At 45.1% G+C, this 24,488-nt stretch overlaps 1 protein-coding gene across 1 annotated transcript in view; it reads right to left on the minus strand.

The window, feature by feature from the left end:
• Positions 1 to 4,636: 4,636 nt before the first annotated feature.
• The window catches only part of LOC123078159 (uncharacterized), a 30,048-nt gene continuing 10,196 nt past the window's right edge, over positions 4,637 to 24,488 (minus strand). The window contains exons 2-3 of the mRNA XM_044500564.1: positions 7,609 to 8,190; positions 4,637 to 4,914 (exon numbers count right to left, since the gene is read on the minus strand). Coding sequence (XP_044356499.1) covers positions 4,875 to 4,914; positions 7,609 to 8,190 — 622 coding nt within the window. The 3' untranslated portion in view covers positions 4,637 to 4,874. The remainder of the gene's footprint in view (positions 4,915 to 7,608; positions 8,191 to 24,488) is intronic.

Genomic DNA, 24,488 nt, shown 5'->3' on the forward strand with positions numbered 1-24,488 from the left:
CGTAACGCTGAAGCAAGTAAATGAGTCGTCAAATCACAAAGCCCACCTTTCCCACCGAGTACATCAGTAAAGCACAGTGGCTAGCTAGTTGAGCTAGTACGACCGATTAGCTAGGCTGCTGCCACATTTGTCTTTTCACCCCTTTTTTCTCTCCTTGCTGATACGTCTCCAACGTATGTATAATTTATGAAGTATTCATGCTAATATATTATCATTCTTGGATGTTTTACAATCATTTATAGCAACTTTACATCATTTTTTGGGACTAACCTATTGACCAAGTGCCCAGTGTCAGTTGCTGTTTTTTGCTTTTTTTTTACATTGCAGGAAATCAATATCAAACAGAGTCCAAACACCGCGTAACTTTTTGGAGATTTTTTATGGACCAGAACACCTAGGATGAGCCAAAGCAGCATCTGGGGGGTGCCCTGTGAGAACCCGGAATTAACTTCCAGACCCTCCTGTGTATATTTGTCAACCCCGGGATCATTGTTGACAACACAGTGAAATGATATCATTGCATAATATATAAAAGGTATTACAATTTTAAATATATCTTGCCACAAGGCATACCTAGATAAATGTCTCATGATATTTACAATCAGAAAGCAACGGAAAGTAAAATGCGTAGTGACTCCATCTCAGCCACAGGCAGTTGATGTAGTCCACGTGACCTCACTCCTATGGATCGCCATAGTTTTCATAGTCATCACCTTCGTCTTCATGGAACTCTGTTGTTCAACAAAAGTATTGCCATGAGTACATTATGTACTCAACATGCCTCCCATGGGGAAGGACCTAATAGCTAAATGTGGCTTCAAAGGAAGGTTGTATGGATCATTTGCATAAAAGCTAATTTTGTTTGAAATAATTTAGCATTTGAATAAAAGAAGTTTTTGATGAAAACATGTTTTATCTCCAGAATAACTTTCATCAAATGAGGATCCTCGACCAACTCACGTCCTTCATAGGTTTCAAGAATAGGGGCAAAGAGGGAATAAGCAAGACAGGTCCCGTACGTCAAGAAAGATTCATGTGTTGTCCATGACCGTGGACACGGCTATTCGAATAGTTTTACACTCTACAGAGGTTGTACACTTTACCCACACGACACAATCCCGACTTGTTGCCACTAGCCGTCGCTAGCATAGTACACCATTTGGTATACCGGCAGGGAGATTGTGACGAGGTCTTTCATTAGACCAAACTTACTGTGCCAAGCCCACTAGGTTTCAACACGGAAGTAACCGCAATTCACAGTCCGGGCCCCCCTTTTGTGCCGAGGATACTCCTCGCAAGGCAGCTATCCCATCTGTGGTACAACGATGACAACAATAAGAGTGAACTAACTAATTAACCAAGCCAGTTCCCATTAAACCCGGGCATGGGCAGCCCGGCCCGACGACCCGGCCCGAAAAACCCGGGCCGGGCCGGGCCGGGCTTGACATTCGGGCCGGGCTCGGGCTTTGTTTTGCAGCCCGAAAAATAGTTCGGGCCAGGCTCGGGCTTCACTTTTCCTGTATTTCGGGCCGGGCTTTCGGGCTTCGGGCCGGGCTTGCACGTGCGCGTACTAGAAAATAGCATTCGGGCCGGGCTTTCGGGCTTCGGGCTTGACTTCGGGCCGGGCTCGGGCTTGAAAATATGGAGTATTTCGGGCTTTGGGCCGGGCTCAGGCTTGAGAAATGAAGGTCGGGCTTTTACAAGCCCGGCCCGAAACCCGGCCCGGCCCGACGTTTGCCCAGGTTTAGTTCCCATATAGCATGTGGTTGTACTGTTATCACAATCTTCAAATCCAAGACTTATTAGGCCTCATGCGGCACGGACGACTGATTGCCCCCTTCAACACGTGAAGGGCGGCCAATCGCTCCTTCAATCCTTGATTCAGCTGTCGCCCGCACCAGTATTCAGATGGTAAGTTTCACCCAGAGTAGAAGAGAGTAGAGGATCAACAAGGGCCAACTGGCCTAGCTCAGCGATACGTTTCAACTGTCAACGACTCGGAGGTCATTCAACAAAGCACCTATATGATAAGCATGGCTAACCATTTCTACTCTACGGGAATACTATAATTCTACTCAGGTGTCAAATGAATAGGCGACAAGAGGAGCAAGGTAATGTGTCAATAGACAGCCTAGCTACAAAAATTAAAAATAGCATGCATATAGTAACCATAAAACACAATGCAATTTTGTAAACATAGGATAAATATGATCAAAGAAGGATGCATGCCTTCGTTGTTGAGTCCTTCTTCGGTAACCTGATTTTGTCCTTATCCAACATTGTCGTCACTCCCTACTCGTCGTAACGATAGCAAATGGCAAACAAATAAATACCAAAACAAAAGTAAATCCAAAACATCTAAAACAAATAAAGAGAGGATGGATAACAAGATATTGATCGAGATGGAGATTCACGATAGGGAGGTAAGTAGAGAGGAATCAGCGAAGTGACAAGGTTTAGGATGACACAACTATGGAAGGCTTGGCGATCAATACTAACGCTCTAGTATGAACTGTGCTACTAACCATTAGTAGTGCCCACTACACATCTCGACTAACTCTACATGAAACAAGTATATAACAAACACAATGGCATCCACACACATGAAATGGAACCATCCTATGCATTTTAACTACACAATCACAACATGGCATGATAAAGGTAAAAGGTTTAGCACAAATAAATACTTAGATAGAATCTAAATATTTATAATGGTCAGCAGTAGCAAACATATACATCAACTATATAACAATTGAAAAGCAAGTGTTCCATAAGACAAACACACATTTCAAACCATACTAGTTAAGCAATCAAACATCTTTCAACCACAACTTGAATTGAGTTGGATCTAGATTTGGTCCTAAAGCAAAACTAAATGATATAGATAAATATTACAAACCAAACATATGTCAACTAATATAAACAAGTTAAACATCACATCAAATAAATAAGAGTTGTCCTATACATGACATGGTAATACATGCTAATGTAACCACGAACAACCACAAGAAAGAACATGGCATGTTTAAGAGTAACAATTAACCATAAATAAATATTTAGATGTTAGTAAATAATTATAATGGTTAACATCAAGTAGAACCAAACATCAACCATAACAACTATCAGAACACATGATATAACAAGAGCCAACCAACACTATGGTGAAAGCTAATTAAACAACTAAATAATAAGACACATCTCATACAAGGCATATGAGTAGAAAATCACAAAGATGTCTTATATAATAAAACAAGCATCACACTTACAAGTTATCATGGAAACATACTAAAGTAGGACATGGTCTTACTACTAAACAATTAGTACTCAAGTAACCACTAGAAATAAGATTACCACTTAATGCTTAAATAACAAATCAACTATGCACCCTAAGCATATGAGGAAGATACAACTCAACTAATACGAAAGGTAAACTATCATATGCATCTGATGACCTATTGCAACAAGTATGGAACATGCACAATACTAACATGAGACAAGTGTAATCTATAAGAAGCACGAGGACTAAGTACTCAACTATATCATACAGAGCACAATAAGACATGAAAAATCACTATCATGACAAGATGTATAGGTTAGGCATACCCCAAATCAAAGATTAAGATAAATAAGTTATAATGCTAAGCATAGCGACGATCATGATACGAGCCATGTGCAATGGTCCCGATACAATTCAAATCATAACTACAACATAAGTTGATGGATAACGACTAACATAAATATCACACCATAGTATCATGATATGTGACATATAGGCACAAAGGAGAATCATTGTACGCATATAAGCAAGTGAACATCTATCATGGCATCAACAACATCAAGCAATGAAATAGCATAGCATGAATAACAAAGATGACTTGCGTTACCTATCTAGTACTCCCTCCGTCCGGGAAAAGTTGTCCACGGCGTAGTTCATTATGATTTTTGCAAATAAACCCTTAGGATTTTAAATCTCCTGCTAATTACCCCTTTGCTTCTTCCTACTCCAGAGGCCCGCAGCAGGAACAAGCCCAGGGCGCCGTCGGCAGCCACCGTAGAGCCCAGCGCACTGCCGTCCACCTGCGTCGCCATTGCGCCGCCGCTGCCAATCCGTGGTGCCCCTGCCCGCCTGCGCCGCCTGCACGAAGGCGAGCTGCACCGCCGCCCACACGGAGGTGACTGCTCCTCCGCGGCGACCAACTGGACGCCCGCCTCCTCCACGGCTGAAGGCACCTCCCTCGTCGCCCTGCTCGCGTCCCTAGCCGGTGCGGCCCGCGCCCTCATCCTCTGCCCGCTTCCTCGCGCCCGCGGCCGCCGGTGCGGGATTTGGGCAAGTCGCCGGCCGCCGCTTCCTTCTGCTGCCGCCGCGATTCCCTCCAGCCTCTGATGCTGCAGCTGTTGGGCGAAGCCAACGCCCCCAGATCGAGTCCTCGCCGTCTGATGCTTCTGCTCCTCCTCGCCATCTGATGCTTCTGCTCATCCTCGCCGTCTGACTTCTCTCCCCGCGTCTGCTGTTGAAAAGGTGAATTTGTAGTAGAAATTGAAGTAGATATGTGAAGTGGAAATTTAACTGGGCAGTGCTACACCTTCACAATAGTGTGCAACATCCACATTCGCCTGAAAGGGAGAGGGAAGGTTAAAAAGTTCAGGTTCTGTTAACTGAACATGTTCAGGTTCAGGTTCTGTTAACTGAAAAAGTTTAGATTCAGAAACATTGTTGGACTGATAGGAAGTTTGTTGAACAGAGCAATCTATACCTGTAATTTGTACTGTTATGCCTCTGTTACTCCAGTCAAAATTTTCCTGTGAAAATTTTCAGTCAAGCACAACTGATCATGTAACTTGAGAAGATTACTCCAGATTTTGGAAATAATCAATTACTCCAGATTCTGTCCCTCCTTTGGAATGTGAAGTCCACTGGAAATGAGCACAAGTCAGGTCCGTCAAACTAAGATTAGTCAAAAGCAACAGAAGAGCACTAACCAACCAAAGTTCCACTAGAATTAGGCCACTAGAGAGGAAATAAACAAGTGTGCACCATTTATCCAATTGCAAACATGCCTAAAGTTTCCAATTGCAAACTAAGATTATTTGAACCATTTGAATTTATTTGATTTATTTGGATTTATACACCATTTGTCCAATTGCAAACATGCCTAAAGTTTCCAATTGTCCAATTTCAGTCATTCATTTTAGTCCAATTTTGTCTTGTTATTTCTAGCACACTGACATAGAAGATTTTTGCTCTGATTCACTTTTAGTCTAAAAAAAAGACATGACACACCAGAGAAAAAAGAAGAAGAAAAAATAAATCATGCCTTGCAGAAGAAAAAAGAAATCCCAGAAACACTTAACTGTTTTAGACACTTTCAGTTAACTGTTTTGAATTGTCCAAGTGGTGGTATTGTTTCAGAAATCCCAGGTGACTCCCAGGTGACTGTATATTGTCCCGGTGACTAAAGTTTCAGAAATCCCAGAAAGTTGCTGCACCTCTTTACTAAAAGGGGGCAAAACTGATCATGTACTCCGAAGAAATGTTGCAATGTTGTCACAGTAATTACTTGATCAAAATAATTCTGTCCTTAACTGAATAAACTTGATTTAGTTAACTGAATAAACTTGATTTAAGTATATTCTTACAGAAACTTTGCCTACTTTTGTGTACTAAGGCACTGAAAACATGATCCTCCTCCTACATTACGTATATCCATCCATTTTCTTTTGGCCACAACAAGAAAGATCTCCTTTCATCTTTTGTACTCTTGGTATGATTTTCTAGACATAGCCCTAAAATCTCTAAACACTCTTTTGACAAGCAATACTTCTAATAAAACTATGCATAAAAGATCAAAAAACAGCATAAATTGGAAAACGAGCAATACTTCTAAAACCAGTTGCAAGCAAATCTACAGTAAAATAAAATGATCCCATAGTGTACTTAATTCAAAACACATGGAAGAAACTTGACTAAATGTACAGATTTTGGAAAAAAAATCCAAGTTAACTAAATGACTGATTCAATTTCAGGCAACTTGGAGAAGAGATCACTTGATCATTGACTGTACTTAATTAAGAACACATGGAAGAAACTTGTTAGAAACTGAAACGGTTAATATTGAGAATTAAGTTACTCTAATGGAGTACCAAATTTTGAGAACAAGCCATCTGAAAAGAGCACTAGCTAAGATCTAATCCTTATGTCCAGTTAACCACTAATTTACTGTAACCAATGTTCAGAGACAAATCAGACTTGACAGTAAAGATCAAAATTTCAGACTTGACAGTAAATATAGTGGAAACTGAAGATTATTTAGGAACACACACTTGTTCCTAAACTTGATGTCGATTTAGCAACACAGTCTTCAGTGAGAGTATAAAAAATAACTACTCCATCTACTTAAGTGATTCTACACTAAACCAGAACAAGTTGATGTTCAGTCAAGTTGATTTCAAACTTGACACATAAATAAAATTTGACATCAATGAAATTTAGACTATGAGTGCCTGCCCATGACATCTGCATGGTTCTCTACACCACACACCATCAACACTGCTAGCTACTCCTACTCGATCGCCCCAGCTTTTGCCACGGACAGCAAGAACCTAACACGTTCTCCACCTAGCAGCTAGCTAGGATGGCCATGAATCCTCTCTCCCAGGAGCGCCCCAATGCATATCCATGGGGGGTGGCCATGTACACGAACCTGCACTATTGATTTGAACTCTTAACACTACTGAAAACCAAATTCAGTGAACATACACTTCAGAAAATTCAGTAAACATGCACTCGAGAAAATTCAGTGACTGCAGAACATACACTCCAGAAAATTTTCCGTGATCTTGTACTCAATTTTACAGTGAACTTGCTAAAGAAGCTCCCAAGCTTCAAGATAGAGTAGCGACGCGTTTGGTTGGACGCAGGTAACGTATTCAATACTGTAATGAGAATACGCTGTATTAGATCACAGACTGAGCGATTGCACGATGTGTTTGGTTCAAGCAACGGAAAAGGAAACCGTGGTCTGCCGCCGGCGGTCTTGTAGAAGATGCTCGGCTGCTGGGGATGACTTGCGGCCAAATCAGAGAGCGCTAGCTGTTCATGGTGGTGCCACTGCTCACGGTAGAGAAAGGAAATCGGCCACGCTGCTGCCCGTGGCGGATATCAGCGGCGCTGCTCACGGCAGAGGGAGATCGCTGGCGCGCTGCTTACGACGACGACTCACGGCGGCGAATGGAGATCCGGTGTTGTTTTTGAAGGGGAGGAAAATCTCCGGTCCTGCAGGCTGCTACTCGATCGGTGCTCGTGGTGAAGAAAAGATCGCGCAAGCAGAGAATAGAGAGAGGGGATCGATACCAGACAAACGGCGTTATTCCATACCACAGGGTATCTGCTGTTTTTGCTTTTACGAAGAACCTTTTCCGATTACAGGGGACCCGAAACCGGTCTGACTCAAACAAACACAGGTAACGTATTCCTAAGCCGGTGTAATCGGAAGACGGCGGAAAAATCATCAACCAAACGCGTATAAATTGACAGCTAATGTACTCAAAAGAAGCATTTTGGAGTACAAGAAGGGGAAAGCGGGAGGCAAGAAGAGGGGGGAGCCGCACCTTGGCAGGAGGGGGGCGAGGGGACTGGGTTGGGCTATGGGCAGACGGAGGCGGGGGCGGGTGCCTTGGACCAGTCTGGGAGTTGGCGGCGCTTGCCGGACTCGGCGGCGTACGCGACCTCGATGGCCTGGAGCTCCGCCTCGGCCTCGGCGTCTCGGCGACCCACACAGCGGCGTGCGCTTGGAGAATACTGGGTTCATGGTCGACGGCGTCCAGCCAATGAGGAGGTGGTCGACGACGCGCAGGGGAAGCTCCGGCTCGCCGCCCTCGGGGAAGGACACCGTCGGATAGCAGATCGAAAAAAGTCGAGCCTTCCTCGCCGTGATTCGCCATGGGGGGACGATGAGAGGAACGAGGAGGGGGGAAGCAACACGGCAGTGGCGTGGGGAGAGGGAGCTCCGACGACGCGCGGGAGAGCTGTGCGGGGGAGCAGAGGAGGTGAGCTGTGGCACGGGGGAGCTCCGGCGAGGGGGAGCTCCGGTGAGGGGGAGACGAGCAAGGGAGCTCTGGCTTTGGCGCGGGGAGTGTGTTGTTTGTCGGAGGAAAGGGGAGGTGATTTTCGCAAAATGTCGTCGGAGGCAACTTTTCCCGGACGGAGGGAGTACAACTTACACTTGCAAAGACATAGGATACAGAACTACGCATAATATCATCAAACTACTATCATGTATATCTACCAAGTAAAGTATAAGCAAAAGCATGAACATAAGATAAGAAACTAGCAACAATAGAAAAGACTGGCTGGCATGGCATGATTTCAAATATATAAAACACACATACTACATGGATGTAAATGAATATTGAAAACATATCTAAAACATTGCCATGCTAAATAAAAATAAAATAAGATATGAAGTATTTCATGATTCGAATAATCCTATTAATTATAAACATTAAGAACCTTTACAAAATTGTAGGCATGCACAAGAGAGGACTACATGATGTACAAAAAAATAACAAGACAAGACAACGTACAAAACTATAATGGGTAATAAAACAAATACATACAATAAATCTAATCAGTCACAACTAACTCCTACAATTATAAAATAATTAGGAACGACTCCTAGGCATGTCATGAACTTATAAAAATTATCGAACCAACACAGAAGTTCATGGAACAACTACTACCCATGATAATAATTCTCATAAACTTGTATATAGCTATGTTATACGATTACGTACCACACGATAGAAAATATATAACTATAATAAGTAAAATAAATAAATCAAGCAAGTCATATGACACACAAAAATTATGGGGCAAATATCGTGCACTCCTAGGCATATCACAAGCATAAATATTTACACAAAATTTAACCAACGAACAAACCCACTTCAATCTTGGCAGAAAAATGATTATTACAAAATGTATACTAAAATTGTATTGATAAAACTAGCGATCGAACCCCACCATGGGATTACTATGGGTATGAGAAGCAAATCATATGTTGAACACAACATCATCCGAGGAACTAAAAAGTACGCAGACATGTTGATGACATCCATTCATGCATCAACGCGAGCAACGCTCTAGATAGGATGAACGATGATGTCTATGGGATAGAGTAGATGATGATGAGTACGCGTGCAACATGAATTTGATAGAGGCTCACCGAGTTTGACAGAATGACGCGAAGAACTTGAAGAACAGTGTAGACGAACATGCGGAATTCTTCATGTGTGATCGACGGAACGTGTTCGTTCTTCTCTGAATGGATCCTTGGTGTGGAGAGGGACCTTGGGGCGCAAGGGTGCTGATGGAGATTGTCTATGCCACTAGGAACGAGCACCGGCATCCATGGAACAGCAGCAGTTCGGAGAGAGTTTTGGAGAGATTGAGGAAGCGAGAAGGGAGGAGTTGATATGGGTGTGGAAGAGGAGCAAGGGGCACACACATATATATACTCACGGATTTGAGAAAGTTGAGAGAATCAGGGGTGCTAGTGCCTGTACGTTTCAGCTTCTTCTGCGCATGTACGTTCAAGTGTGGGTGGAACCGTGAGGAAGGAGAAGCTCTTGGGTTGGCATTGGAAGATGGGAAGTGGAGAGAAATAAGGAAGGAAAGAGGAATTAAGGAAGGATGCAGGAGTTTCCTATGTACGTGTAGGTGGCTGTTTCTCTTCTTTGCAAGGTGAACTTACAGAGAAGAAGATTGAGAGGGTGCTCCTTCGGCTGGGTAGTGGGCCAGATCGGACAGGCCCAAGTGAATTAGTGGGAGGAGAAAAAAAAGGGCTTAGCCAATTCGGTTTGGAAGAAAAAATGTGGATGCACCTAGGAAAGAGAGAGAGAGAGAAAATATAATAAAAGAAAGAGATGGATTTAGCCTATGCGGTGGACAAAAGAAAATAAGATACACACAAAATAGAGATATATGGATTGAGACTTGGAAATTCTGTCCGAAGTTTGATAGATGGAAAAGAAATTAATTTTCCTCTCAGAAAATTATTGATGAATTTAGAACAATCTACAAAAGGAATAGAAGATCAACAACAGTCAGAAGAAGTTTCAAAAATACACATGCGCATAATTTAATATGCTGAAGGGAGAAAAACAAAACCCAAAAAGAGAAGAACGAAACTCAAGTTAAATTTAAGTTTACATTAGATCAAGCTAAATTCTCCAAATTATAAAAGTCCAATTTAAGCTTTGTTACCAAATAAAACAAATGAAATTTTCTCGCACTGATTTTTGGAAAGCCTTTTCTTGAACATTCTGAGAATCGGGATGTTACATGCCCCGAGGGGGGCACAACCCACCAGGGCGCACCTGGGCCCCCAGGCGCGCCCAGGTGGGTTGTGCCCACCTCGGTGGCCTCCCGCACCCCCTCTTTGCACTATAAATTCTCAAATATTCAGCAACCCTTCAGGGTAGCCCTAGATCAGAAGTTCCGGCGCTGCAAGGCCTCTGTATCCACGAGATCCAATTTAGAACCCGTTCCGGTAACCTGCCGGAGGTGGGAATCATCACCGGTGGCCAGCTTCATCATCCCAGCAGCCACCACGACAAGGAGGGAGTAGTCCACCCTCGGGGCTGAGGGTTTGTACCAGTAGCTATGTGTTTGATCTCTCTCTCGTGATCTATATCATGGGCTTTGTTAGTATAGTTGGATCATACGATGTTTCTCCCCTCTATACTCTTGTTATGATGAATTGAATCTTTACCCTTCAAAGTTTTGTCTTGTCGGACTAAATAATCAGAGAATATAACACATGATATATGTCTTGCAATATGAATACTTGAGGTGACAATTAGGTATCCTATTGATTCACTTGATATGTGTTATGGCATTCAACTCGCGGATTCCCGCGGTGATATTGGGGTAATCTATGCATAGGGGTTGATGCATGTTTTTTATTATCTTTTCTCCGACGGAAAGTTTGGGGTCTCTTTATAGTTCTTTGTGTGGACTGAGCAATATGAATCTGAATTTCCTTTGGTGTTATTCTTGTATGAACTCTAGGATAGATCGAACGGAAAAAATAGCTTTGTGTTATTTTAGTACGAACTCTTGAATAGATCGAACGGAAAGAATAGCTTTGAGTTTGTTTCGTGCCCTACAAACGGTTCCTATCTTTTTTCTCCGCTAATAGGAACTCGGGAGTGATTTTTTATTGCACTTTGAGGGATAATCATATGATCCAACTATGTTAGCATTGTTGAGAGGTTGCACTAGCGAAAGTACGGACCCTGGGCCTCATTTTTAAGCATTGCAATACCGTTTTCGTGCCCGTTTACTATTTGCTACCTTGCTGTTTTTATTTATTTAGATTATAAAAATATATTTATACCATGAATATTACACTTTTATCACCATCTCTTCACCGAACTAGTGCACCTATACAATTTGCCATTGTATTGGGTGTCACATCCCTAGCTCTACCTTGGCCTTGTACTAGCTTGGTTGCTGCATCATGTTTAAATTCAAATGAAATTTGAACTGAGGAATTCAGAAGCCTCAAAACCCTAACTAAAAGAGGGGCAAAAACCCTAGAAATCTCATTCATTGCTCCAAAAGGCTCTTCTTAAATGTTTGATAATTTTTGGTAAGGGTTCTGGTCCCAACCAAAATATTGAACATTTTTAAGGATTTATTTTTGGGACTTTGAATTTAAATCTTTAGCTATTTGAATTTGAGTTATATTCATATAATTAGAATATAATTTCAAATACCCCTGAAATATTTTATGAGCTTTTTGGAAAAGTCCATCTAGCAACATAAATTATTCAGAGGATATTTGGCACTGTTTTGAATTTGTTTAAATTTGAAAACAGTGGCAAAAGAATTAAATAAAAACAAAACAGAACAGAAAAAAATAAAAGGAGCAAAGCTTACCTGTGCAGCCCACCAGAGCCGGCCCAGCTCCTGTGCTGGTCCAGCACTGTGCGGCCCAGCCCACCGCGGTCGCCACCGTCTTCAACCTCCTGCCAGTAGGCAGGAGGGCGTGTGCCCGACGCGCGCGCGCACGCTCCGGCCACCTCCTGCTTACCCGCTCGCCGCTGGAGGCACCCGAGGGCGCCACGCACTCCCCCTCGCCCCCTGCACCTCCCCTCTCTTCCCCTGGACCCCGTTCCCTCCTCTGCTCTCTCCCTGCACGCGCCCGAGCGGAGCTCGTCGTCGCCGACGCTGTTCGCCGCGGCCACCGACCACCCCTCGCCTCGCCGATGCCTCCAGAAGAACCGCCGCACCCTCTTCTTCGTCTCCACCAACCCATGTGACGCCGGAAGCCCCGGAGCGCCGTCCCCGACGTCTTCTTCCTCCTCGGGCCACCGAGATCGCCGGCGACCTCCCGTCGTCACCAGCCCCTCCCCGAGCTCGCTGACCTCCTCTACGGCACCGCTGTGAGCTCCTACGCCTCCCCTCCCTCTTTCCCCCTTCGATTTCGCCCTGTAGCTTCGATTCCACCGGAGCCGCGAGCTCGGCTCCGCCGGCGATGTCGCCGCCGTCGTTGCAGGTCACCAAACTCGCGTCCGAGCACGACCCCGAGCTCGTGGATCTCCCAGGAGCCCGCCCAGCCTCTCAGCTCGCTCGCTCGCTAAGCGTAGCCCCGTGGCCGCGCTGGCCCGAACTTCGGTCGCCGCCGCGGACCCCGTTCCGGTGAGCTCGAGCCACCTCAGCCCCTGCCGCTTGCACAAATGGATGCGGGCGACTCCCAGCTACGCGTAGAGCCCCCCAGTCGCCGTTTTGGTCGCCGAAGGAGCGTTTCCGACGCCCTCCGCCGTTGCTGGCGTCGCCGGCGACAAGCCGCGGGTCAACTCCGGTGGGTTTGACCCGGGGGTTTGACCCCTGACGTGTGGGCCCAGGCGCCTACCTAATTAGTATTAGGTTAATTAGTGTTAATTAATTTAGTTAATTAGGTGAGCCACTGACATGCGGGCCCCGCCCGGCTAACTAAGTTAGTTAGGGCTAACTAACCCGGTTAGTTGACTGGGTCACTGACCAGTGGACCCCACTGGTCAGGTTTGACCTGGTCGACGCCTTTGACCCTGCTGACGTCACTATTACGTCATGCTGACGCAGTATTTGTTCTGGAATTTAAATAAATCCTAAAATGATTTATTAATTTCAGAAAATAACTAAAACTTCTAAAATTCATAGAAAATTAACCGTAACTCCAAATTTAATAAATTATATATGAAAAATCATCAGAAAAATTCAAGGAATCCATCTGTACCATTTTCATGCATGTTAGAACAACTTATCACTACTGTTTAGGACAAATGAAGTGAATGGCATTTGAATAATCACATATGGAGTTTGAATTTGAATCTTGTATTCAAACCAACTTCATTTAATCTGTTGCTAGTTGCATTAGCCCAAAACACATTCATTTTGCCATGTCATGATCATGCATCATATTGTGCATTGCATTGATTGTGTTCTTTCTGTATTGCCGGTATTTGTCCCCTCTCGATAGACGTGATACCGATGATGTGATCGTTGACACTGATGAAGACTCAATGTTATCTTCAGAAGTGCCAGGCAAGCAAAACCCCCTTGTTCATTCCGATACAATCCTACTCTCTCGCTCCTGCTCTCTTTTACTGCATTAGGACAACACCGATTCATCTGTTACTTGCTGCGGTAGTTGAACCCCTTTATCCTCTGCATGACCTGTCATTCCACAGTAAATAGATGAAACCCACTAGCATGAGTAGGAGTTGTTTGAGCCCTGTTGTGCCTACTCATTCATGTTTGTTTGTCATGCCTGCTACTGCTTAGAGTTGAGTCAGGTCTGATTCATCGGGGATGAATCAGAGGCGTGTGAACATGTCCTACTGTGTGTGAGCTAAGTGTGTGAACACGATTTGGTAAAGGTAGCGGTGAGAGGCCATGTAGGAGTACATGGTGGGTTGTCTCATTGTAGCCGTCCTCAGGAACTGAGTTCTGTGTTTGTGATCCATGATTCAGTTACTACCATACATTGGGCCCTGAAATATGACCCCGCTCGACTTCTTATTCACCCTTGTCCTCTGTCCAGGAGTTGCAAGTAGTTTCTGGTGTTTGTAGTATGCTGGAGGCCGTGGACAGCGCTGACCGTAGGGGTGGGCTGTGATGCGGTAGGTACGTGGCCGGGTGTACCGGATACCCGTTAGGTATCTCGGGAACCCTGTTCACATCGTTCGGGGCCGTATGGGAAACCTCGGCCGGACTCCTCATGGATGGAACCCGAATAGGCGATAAACCTGGACTAGAGACTTGAGTGTTTAGGTAGGTCGTGGTCTACACCCACGTCGGCTTTCGCTTGAAGTCTGCCGAGCACATGTCGTGTGCAGACGCTAAGTGGTGGAAACATGTATGAAGAAGTACACCCCTGCAGGGTTATCATCATCTATTCGAATAGCCGTGTCCGCGGAAAAGGACTTCTGGGTTGCTTATATCAGTTCATAGACAAGTGAAAGTGGATACTCTAAAATACGCAAGATAAGCGTGAGTGCTATGGATGGCGTTCTCGTAGGGAGACGGGAGCGGATCCATAGTGGTGTATTGATATGGTGAATATGTGGACTCGTGTGCGCCACCTCAAAAGAGTTACATTGCAGTCGTAGTTTAGGATAGCCACCGAGTCAAAGCTGGCTTGCTGCAGTTAAACCCCACCATCCCCTTTGTTGATAATGATGCATATGTAGATAGTTCTGATGTAAGTCTTGCTGGGTACATTTGTACTCACGTTTGCCTATTTTATGTTTTGCAGAGAGACTTCGGTCTCGCTAGTAGTTCCACGTGGACTTCGACGTTTAGCTTGTTACCTCAGCTACGATCTTGTGCCCCGGCAGGATCTGATAGATAGACAGGCTTCTCAGCCTTTTTCATTTATAGATGTCTGTACCCAGACATGATAGCTTCCGCTTGTGCTTTGACTTGTATGCTCTGATTGTTGGGTCGTGAGACCCATGTTTGTAATGTCTCGCTCCTCGGAGCCTAATGAATAAATACTTGAGTCGTAGAGTCATTTTGTGATGCCATGTTGTATTGCACATATCGAGCATATTGTGTGTATGTTATTGAAATGCTTGGTATGTGTGGGATCTGACCATCTAGTTGTTTATCTTTAGTAGCCTCTCTTACCGGGAAATGTCTCCTAGTGTTTCCACTGAGCCATGGTAGCTTGCTACTGCTCCGGAACACTTAGGCTGGCCGGCATGTGTCCTTCTTCGTTCCTGTGTCTGTCCCTTCGGGGAAATGTCACGCTTTGAGTACCGGAGTCCTGTTAGCCCGCTACAGCCCGGTTTACCGGAGTCCTGCTAGCCCAGTGCTACAGCCCGGACCCACTTGCTGATGACCGACACGTGCGAAGCTGGGTCATGGATGCCTGTCCCTGTAAGTCTGTGCCACTTTGGGTTTACGACTAGCCATGTCAGCCCGGGCTCCTTATCATATGGATGCTAGCGACACTATCATATACGTGAGCCAAAAGGCGCAAACGGTCCCGGGCAAAGGTAAGGCGACACCCGTGGGATACCGTGCGTGAGGCCGCAAAGTAATATGAGGTGTTACCGGCTAGATCGATGTGACATCGAGTCGGGGTCCTGACAGCGTTGGTATCAGAGCTTGACTGCCTGTAGGATTACCAAGCCAAACTGGTCGAAGTTGAGTCTAGAAATTCTTTAGTTATATAAGGGAATTGATTGTGGGATGGAACGTAAGGCTCTTTTTACTCCTTATACCTTATGCCTTCTGATCTGAGTCATCTTATCTTTCCTGCGGGGATTAAGAACTAGGCTATCTCTTCTTTCCATCAGGATCACGTGTTACTAATCCGAAGACTTATAAGATTGTTGGATTTAAGCTTGGGTTCAGTTTCTACTACTTCCGTATGTTAATTGTTGATCTCGAGACTTTGATATTGTGCTTCTGAGTGGTTATGCCACCATTTTTGTGAATGCCTCAAATCTTTTCTGAGCATTTACAGCCGTTATGCTGTCCGAGTCATCCCAGGTTTCTAAGTAGTCTGATGCAATTGCAAATCCTTTCTTCCTGTTTCAATGTTCCCATGGGCCAGATTAACCACACTAATCAGTGAGTTGAGGTACTCCGTTACCTTGACATATATGTTGGAGATACTATTATGGCCCTAGGTGTTTAGGGAGTCACCTAGTAATCTAGCAATGTTTTGTGATCCCCAGTGTGATGATTCTGGCTTTTATTCTCGAAAGCATCCCGTGATGCTACTTAGTAGTAGGTATTCTACTCCTTGGGTTTTGAACCCGAGATTCACCCTACTTACTTCATGTTGATAGGAATTGCTAGCTCCCTTAGGTTATTAGTAACCTTTGCGATAGTCCTTAAAGTCCGTGGTATCTTCTTCTTCCAAATACCATGAACTACTTATGGCAGAAGTTCCTCGTTGAACTGAAATATCACAACAGGATTATTCTTGATGAGTTCTCCGTTATATATTGTGACTCTGCCAGATCTACTTTTCTGCATGGGTTATCCGGAAGAAACATGTGGAATTCGTTCGACATACCAATCTATGCATCCACAACTCAGAAAATTATATGTTCCTTTGAGTTGTTCTCTTTAGTTGTCTTCTGACCTCCGTTTATCAATTGATAGTCAAGATTATGTGTGCCTTCGTTCATCGATGCCTATTACTCTTGTGGTCCGTCAAGCCATTCCATTCAGAATGACTAGGAGAAACAAACTCCAGTACCTCTTCCATATCCAGGATTGGGTCAAAGAAGTTGTGCTCCGCAGATCTAATTGCTAATCCAGCTTTCGTTCTGTTCTACCTTGGAGTATTACCATCTTTAAATCGGGATTGTTATAGGAATTGCACCCCATCCTATGAACTCTTGGTACAGTGATACATCTTGCCATCATTAGTCATTCCTCGGTCTTCGTGTTGATGCAACCGGAATACCGACAAATGAATTGTGATGTGTGAAATCAATACGCCTAGCAACCTCGTTGCTGGGTAGTTAAAGGACAATAATTTCATTCTTAGTGTGTTGGCTATAGAATCATCATTCTAAGATTGATCGTGCTACCTAGTCCACTCTCCTGGTTCACTCCTCGATCGATGAGTTAGGATTATCTCAAATCCTTACTCTATTGATCATATCGTCCTGCCCTGAAAAGCAAGATTGTTCTCGAGCTTAGTAACATACCGGTGGTTCGTGATTTTCCGAATATCTTCTCGGAAGTATTACCAGGTTGTCACCTGACCGCTGTGTTAAGCTCGTGATCAAGTTGGTTTCTTGTGAACCACCTTCTCTCCAAGAATCGGTGTTAGATATCCCAGAGCTAGTTGGTTAAGCTAGACAACAACTTGGAGAGTTGGAAGATAAAAGCTTGCCTGACTTAGTTCGTCCCAAAGGGATATTCTTGTGTAGTGTGTGTTGAAGAAAGATGATATCTTCATCAGTTGGTCCCTGTGATCAGTTGCTGGACCTATTGCCTTATCAATCCTTTGATTTGAGTGTGGGCTATCGTCAAATCAAATCAATACCAATGATGCTCGTAATGTTGTCTTGTTCGTGGTTGATCCCTCGAGCATACACCATTACATCTTTGGCCTGACCAATGCTATCACTTGTTCACTTAACTATGGAATTCCTTTTAAAAGGAAACCCAGATGAATTGTTGTTGAGCCCATTGACAACATCCTTATCTCCTCCATAATTTTGTTGGACATTAAGCTAGTGTTGGAAATTTTTGAAAGCATTTGTTCATGCTAGCTCATGAAGCATATGTTTGGATGAAGGTAGTGACTTCCGTTAATTCATGTGCATCTGATGCAAGTTGCCGCCGTGGATTCGAGAAAGTCAATGTTGTTTTCTTGGAATCATTCCAAATCAGTCATGCACACGTGCGAAGAATTCTGTGGTTTGAAGACTTGCAACCTTCATTCTATATGTATATCCTAGCACACCAAGCCACTGATTGAGTTGTTCAAAGATAAAGGAGTCTGTCCAAGGTGAACTCTTTGGACTTCCACGCGTGGAGACTTCGATGTCATTAATGATGGTTCCCCCTCCTGAACTCGGTAGTGTTTTATTATAAGACTACTTTGTGGTCATGCTTGTCTGGGACAACGTGTTCACATGTTGTAGCAGAACCAGCTCATGTTTTGGAGCTTGCTATCGTAATTCATTTCCCGAGAATCTCGCAACGTCATCTCGTCGATTTGTGTTGCAAACTTCCGTTTTTCTTCCTAGACTTGATGAGTCTGGAATATCCTGACACCAACCAGATCTGAATCTCAGGCAGATATGATGGTTGGAATATTTCCCAAGAATTATAATATTGGTCGCGCGATAACCGGTAAAGTGGATGTCGTGGCCAACACACCCAGCCGGAAGACCTGTTATTATAATATCTTGATTGATGAAGTTGGCCACCTCCCCATAAGGATTTCGTAGGATTTACCTCCGTAACTGTTTCTTATGGATTCTATTGCTCCCGAAGTCCGACCTTTACTTGATGTTCTAGATATCAAACCATATCTATGAATGGGTTACCCTAGCACATCAAGGAGAACATTAGAAGCGGAGTGCTAAATGTCTCTGGGTCGATCATCCAGATTTTATCTCCTTGGCCCCGCCAGGGGTGAAATTTGAGAAGGTGTTATCTTCCTTTGCATCTGCATCATCCATCATCATTCATCGTGGTAGCAAGTTGTGTTGCCAGGATCCTTGACACGGATATTGGTAAAACCTTGATGATTGTGGAATTGCTCAAGTTCTTGAGAGCACGCACAAGCGCTACGTGTTACCGTCGACACTAACTAGGTTTGCTCTCAACTTCCTCGGTTATGCTATAACCATTCCAATAGTGGAATAACTCTCTATTGTTGAGCCCCTCCCCAGTTACTAGAATCATTCCCAGCATTTGCATTTTGTTCCCAGCTTGCACCGCCAATGTGCCATTCTACCATGGGTCTCTTCCATTTCCGGTGATAAGCAAAATTCATCCATTACGTTGTCTTCAACAAGGTAATCCACATCATCCAAGTCTGAGTATGCCATTCTACCGAACCCCTCTAAATGATCGATTATGATTTGCCTTAAGCTGGTACAAAGAGTTTCAATGATCTCTGAATCAAAGGTAATTCTTTTGCCACTTAAGGGGAGATATCTACGAGTCACGGTTCCGAAGGTGTCTCGTTGTGGTATCATGGCAACTCAACTCCTCGCTACGTTGACAATCGATTGCCACCTTCTTAAGCGTGAAATTGTGGTCCACCTAGTGAACCCTCGTCATCTGTTCCACTCCATTCCTATGGATGTGTATCTCGTGTCTCAACTCGAGAGATGGTCCTATGTCTCATTCCGTGAGTTGTTCGATCTTCAAGAAGATCGACCCTTCTAGAGTCTCCTTCCTCCCTCCATGTCATGTGGCAGGATTTCTCAGAGCAAGACGACAAGGCAAAGATGGTGAATGAATCAACGTTCAATTGAAGTGCACCCTGGATCGTGAAGATTATACTAGTTGCGTTTTCCTTCACCTTACCCTACGCTTGAATCTCGAGACGAGATTCTTGTTTAGTGGGGGTGAGTTGTCACATCCCTAGCTCTACCTTGGCCTTGTACTAGCTTGGTTGCTGCATCATGTTTAAATTCAAATGAAATTTGAACTGAGGAATTCAGAAGCCTCAAAACCCTAACTAAAAGAGGGGCAAAAACCCTAGAAATCTCATTCATTGCTCCAAAAGGCTCTTCTTAAATGTTTGATAATTTTTGGTAAGGGTTCTGGTCCCAACCAAAATATTGAACATTTTTAAGGATTTATTTTTGGGACTTTGAATTTAAATCTTTAGCTATTTGAATTTGAGTTATATTCATATAATTAGAATATAATTTCAAATACCCCTGAAATATTTTATGAGCTTTTTGGAAAAGTCCATCTAGCAACATAAATTATTCAGAGGATATTTGGCACTGTTTTGAATTTGTTTAAATTTGAAAACAGTGGCAAAAGAATTAAATAAAAACAAAACAGAACAGAAAAAAATAAAAGGAGCAAAGCTTACCTGTGCAGCCCACCAGAGCCGGCCCAGCTCCTGTGCTGGTCCAGCACTGTGCGGCCCAGCCCACCGCGGTCACCACCGTCTTCAACCTCCTGCCAGTAGGCAGGAGGGCGTGTGCCCGACGCGTGCGCGCACGCTCCGGCCACCTCCTGCTTACCCGCTCGCCGCTGGAGGCACCCGAGGGCACCACGCACTCCCCCTCGCCCCCTGCACCTCCCCTCTCTTCCCCTGGACCCCGTTCCCTCCTCTGCTCTCTCCCTGCACGCGCCCGAGCGGAGCTCGTCGTCGCCGACGCTGTTCGCCGCGGCCACCGACCACCCCTCGCCTCGCCGATGCCTCCAGAAGAACCGCCGCACCCTCTTCTTCGTCTCCACCAACCCATGTGACGCCGGAAGCCCCGGAGCGCCGTCCCCGACGTCTTCTTCCTCCTCGGGCCACCGAGATCGCCGGCGACCTCCCGTTGTCACCAGCCCCTCCCCGAGCTCGCTGACCTCCTCTACGGCACCGCTGTGAGCTCCTACGCCTCCCCTCCCTCTTTCCCCCTTCGATTTCGCCCTGTAGCTTCGATTCCACCGGAGCCGCGAGCTCGGCTCCGCCGGCGATGTCGCCGCCGTCGTTGCAGGTCACCAAACTCGCGTCCGAGCACGACCCCGAGCTCGTGGATCTCCCAGGAGCCCGCCCAGCCTCTCAGCTCGCTCGCTCGCTAAGCGTAGCCCCGTGGCCCGCGCTGGCCCGAACTTCGGTCGCCGCCGCGGACCCCGTTCCGGTGAGCTCGAGCCACCTCAGCCCCTGCCGCTTGCACAAATGGATGCGGGCGACTCCCAGCTACGCGTAGAGCCCCCCAGTCGCCGTTTTGGTCGCCGAAGGAGCGTTTCCGACGCCCTCCGCCGTTGCTGGCGTCGCCGGCGACAAGCCGCGGGTCAACTCCGGCGGGTTTGACCCGGGGGTTTGACCCCTGACGTGTGGGCCCAGGCGCCTGCCTAATTAGTATTAGGTTAATTAGTGTTAATTAATTTAGTTAATTAGGTGAGCCACTGACATGCGGGCCCCGCCCGGCTAACTAAGTTAGTTAGGGCTAACTAACCCGGTTAGTTGACTGGGTCACTGACCAGTGGACCCCACTGGTCAGGTTTGACCTGGTCGACGCCTTTGACCCTGCTGACGTCACTATTACGTCATGCTGACGCAGTATTTGTTCTGGAATTTAAATAAATCCTAAAATGATTTATTAATTTCAGAAAATAACTAAAACTTCTAAAATTCATAGAAAATTAACCGTAACTCCAAATTTAATAAATTATATATGAAAAATCATCAGAAAAATTCAAGGAATCCATCTGTACCATTTTCATGCATGTTAGAACAACTTATCACTACTGTTTAGGACAAATGAAGTGAATGGCATTTGAATAATCACATATGGAGTTTGAATTTGAATCTTGTATTCAAACCAACTTCATTTAATCTGTTGCTAGTTGCATTAGCCCAAAACACATTCATTTTGCCATGTCATGATCATGCATCATATTGTGCATTGCATTGATTGTGTTCTTTCTGTATTTGCCGGTATTTGTCCCCTCTCGATAGACGTGATACCGATGATGTGATCGTTGACACTGATGAAGACTCAATGTTATCTTCAGAAGTGCCAGGCAAGCAAAACCCCCTTGTTCATTCCGATACAATCCTACCCTCTCGCTCCTGCTCTCTTTTACTGCATTAGGACAACACCGATTCAACTGTTACATGCTGCGGTAGTTGAACCCCTTTATCCTTTGCATGACCTGTCATTGCCACAGTAAATAGATGAAACCCACTAGCATGAGTAGGAGTTGTTTGAGCCCTGTTGTGCCTACTCATTCATGTTTGTTTGTCATGCCTGCTACTGCTTAGAGTTGAGTCAGGTCTGATTCATCGGGGATGAATCAGAGGCGTGTGAACATGTCCTACTGTGTGTGAGCTAAGTGTGTGAACATGATTTGGTAAAGGTAGCGGTGAGAGGCCATGTAGGAGTACATGGTGGGTTGTCTCATTGTAGCCGTCCTCAGGAACTGAGTTCTGTGTTTGTGATCCATGATTCAGTTACTACCATACATTGGGCCCTGAAATATGACCCCGCTCGACTTCTTATTCACCCTTGTCCTCTGTCCAGGAGTTGCAAGTAGTTTCTGGTGTTTGTAGTATGCTGGAGGCCGTGGACAGCGCTGACCGTAGGGGTGGGCTGTGATGCGGTAGGTACGTGGCCGGGTGTACCGAATACCCGTTAGGTATCTCGGGAACCCTGTTCACATCGTTCGGGGCCGTATGGGAAACCTCGGCCGGACTCCCTGCGGATGGAACCCGAATAGGCGATAAACCTGGACTAGAGACTTGAGTGTTTAGGTAGGTCGTGGTCTACACCCACGTCGGCTTTCGCTTGAAGTCTGCCGAGCACATGTCGTGTGCAGACGCTAAGTGGTGGAAACATGTATGAAGAAGTACACCCCTGCAGGGTTATCATCATCTATTCGAATAGCCGTGTCCGCGGAAAAGGACTTCTGGGTTGCTTATATCAGTTCATAGACAAGTGAAAGTGGATACTCTAAAATACGCAAGATAAGCGTGAGTGCTATGGATGGCGTTCTCGTAGGGAGACGGGAGCGGATCCATAGTGGTGTATTGATATGGTGAATATGTGGACTCGTGTGCGCCACCTCAAAAGAGTTACATTGCAGTCGTAGTTTAGGATAGCCACCGAGTCAAAGCTGGCTTGCTGCAGTTAAACCCCACCATCCCCTTTGTTGATAATGATGCATATGTAGATAGTTCTGATGTAAGTCTTGCTGGGTACAATTGTACTCACGTTTGCCTATTTTATGTTTTGCAGAGAGACTTCGGTCTCGCTAGTAGTTCCACGTGGACTTCGACGTTTAGCTTGTTACCTCAGCTACGATCTTGTGCCCCGGCAGGATCTGATAGATAGACAGGCTTCTCAGCCTTTTTCATTTATAGATGTCTGTACCCAGACATGATAGCTTCCGCTTGTGCTTTGACTTGTATGCTCTGATTGTTGGGTCGTGAGACCCATGTTTGTAATGTCTCGCTCCTCGGAGCCTAATGAATAAATACTTGAGTCGTAGAGTCATTTTGTGATGCCATGTTGTATTGCACATATCGAGCATATTGTGTGTATGTTATTGAAATGCTTGGTATGTGTGGGATCTGACCATCTAGTTGTTTATCTTTAGTAGCCTCTCTTACCGGGAAATGTCTCCTAGTGTTTCCACTGAGCCATGGTAGCTTGCTACTGCTCCGGAACACTTAGGCTGGCCGGCATGTGTCCTTCTTCGTTCCTGTGTCTGTCCCTTCGGGGAAATGTCACGCTTTGAGTACCGGAGTCCTGTTAGCCCGCTACAGCCCGGTTTACCGGAGTCCTGCTAGCCCAGTGCTACAGCCCGGACCCACTTGCTGATGACCGACACGTGCGAAGCTGGGTCATGGATGCCTGTCCCTGTAAGTCTGTGCCACTTTGGGTTTACGACTAGCCATGTCAGCCCGGGCTCCTTATCATATGGATGCTAGCGACACTATCATATACGTGAGCCAAAAGGCGCAAACGGTCCCGGGCAAAGGTAAGGCGACACCCATGGGGATACCGTGCGTGAGGCCGCAAAGTAATATGAGGTGTTACCGGCTAGATCGATGTGACATCGAGTCGGGGTCCTGACAGCGTTGGTATCAGAGCTTGACTGCCTGTAGGATTACCAAGCCAAACTGGTCGAAGTTGAGTCTAGAAATTCTTTAGTTATATAAGGGAATTGATTGTGGGATGGAACGTAAGGCTCTTTTTACTCCTTATACCTTATGCCTTCTGATCTGAGTCATCTTATCTTTCCTGCGGGGATTAAGAACTAGGCTATCTCTTCTTTCCATCAGGATCACGTGTTACTAATCCGAAGACTTATAAGATTGTTGGATTTAAGCTTGGGTTCAGTTTCTACTACTTCCGTATGTTAATTGTTGATCTCGAGACTTTGATATTGTGCTTCTGAGTGGTTATGCCACCATTTTTGTGAATGCCTCAAATCTTTTCTGAGCATTTACAGCCGTTATGCTGTCCGAGTCATCCCAGGTTTCTAAGTAGTCTGATGCAATTGCAAATCCTTTCTTCCTGTTTCAATGTTCCCATGGGCCAGATTAACCACACTAATCAGTGAGTTGAGGTACTCCGTTACCTTGACATATATGTTGGAGATACTATTATGGCCCTAGGTGTTTAGGGAGTCACCTAGTAATCTAGCAATGTTTTGTGATCCCCAGTGTGATGATTCTGGCTTTTATTCTCGAAAGCATCCCGTGATGCTACTTAGTAGTAGGTATTCTACTCCTTGGGTTTTGAACCCGAGATTCACCCTACTTACTTCA

Source organism: Triticum aestivum, chromosome 1B, assembly GCF_018294505.1.
Source record: "Triticum aestivum cultivar Chinese Spring chromosome 1B, IWGSC CS RefSeq v2.1, whole genome shotgun sequence".
Lineage (NCBI taxonomy): Eukaryota > Viridiplantae > Streptophyta > Magnoliopsida > Poales > Poaceae > Triticum > Triticum aestivum.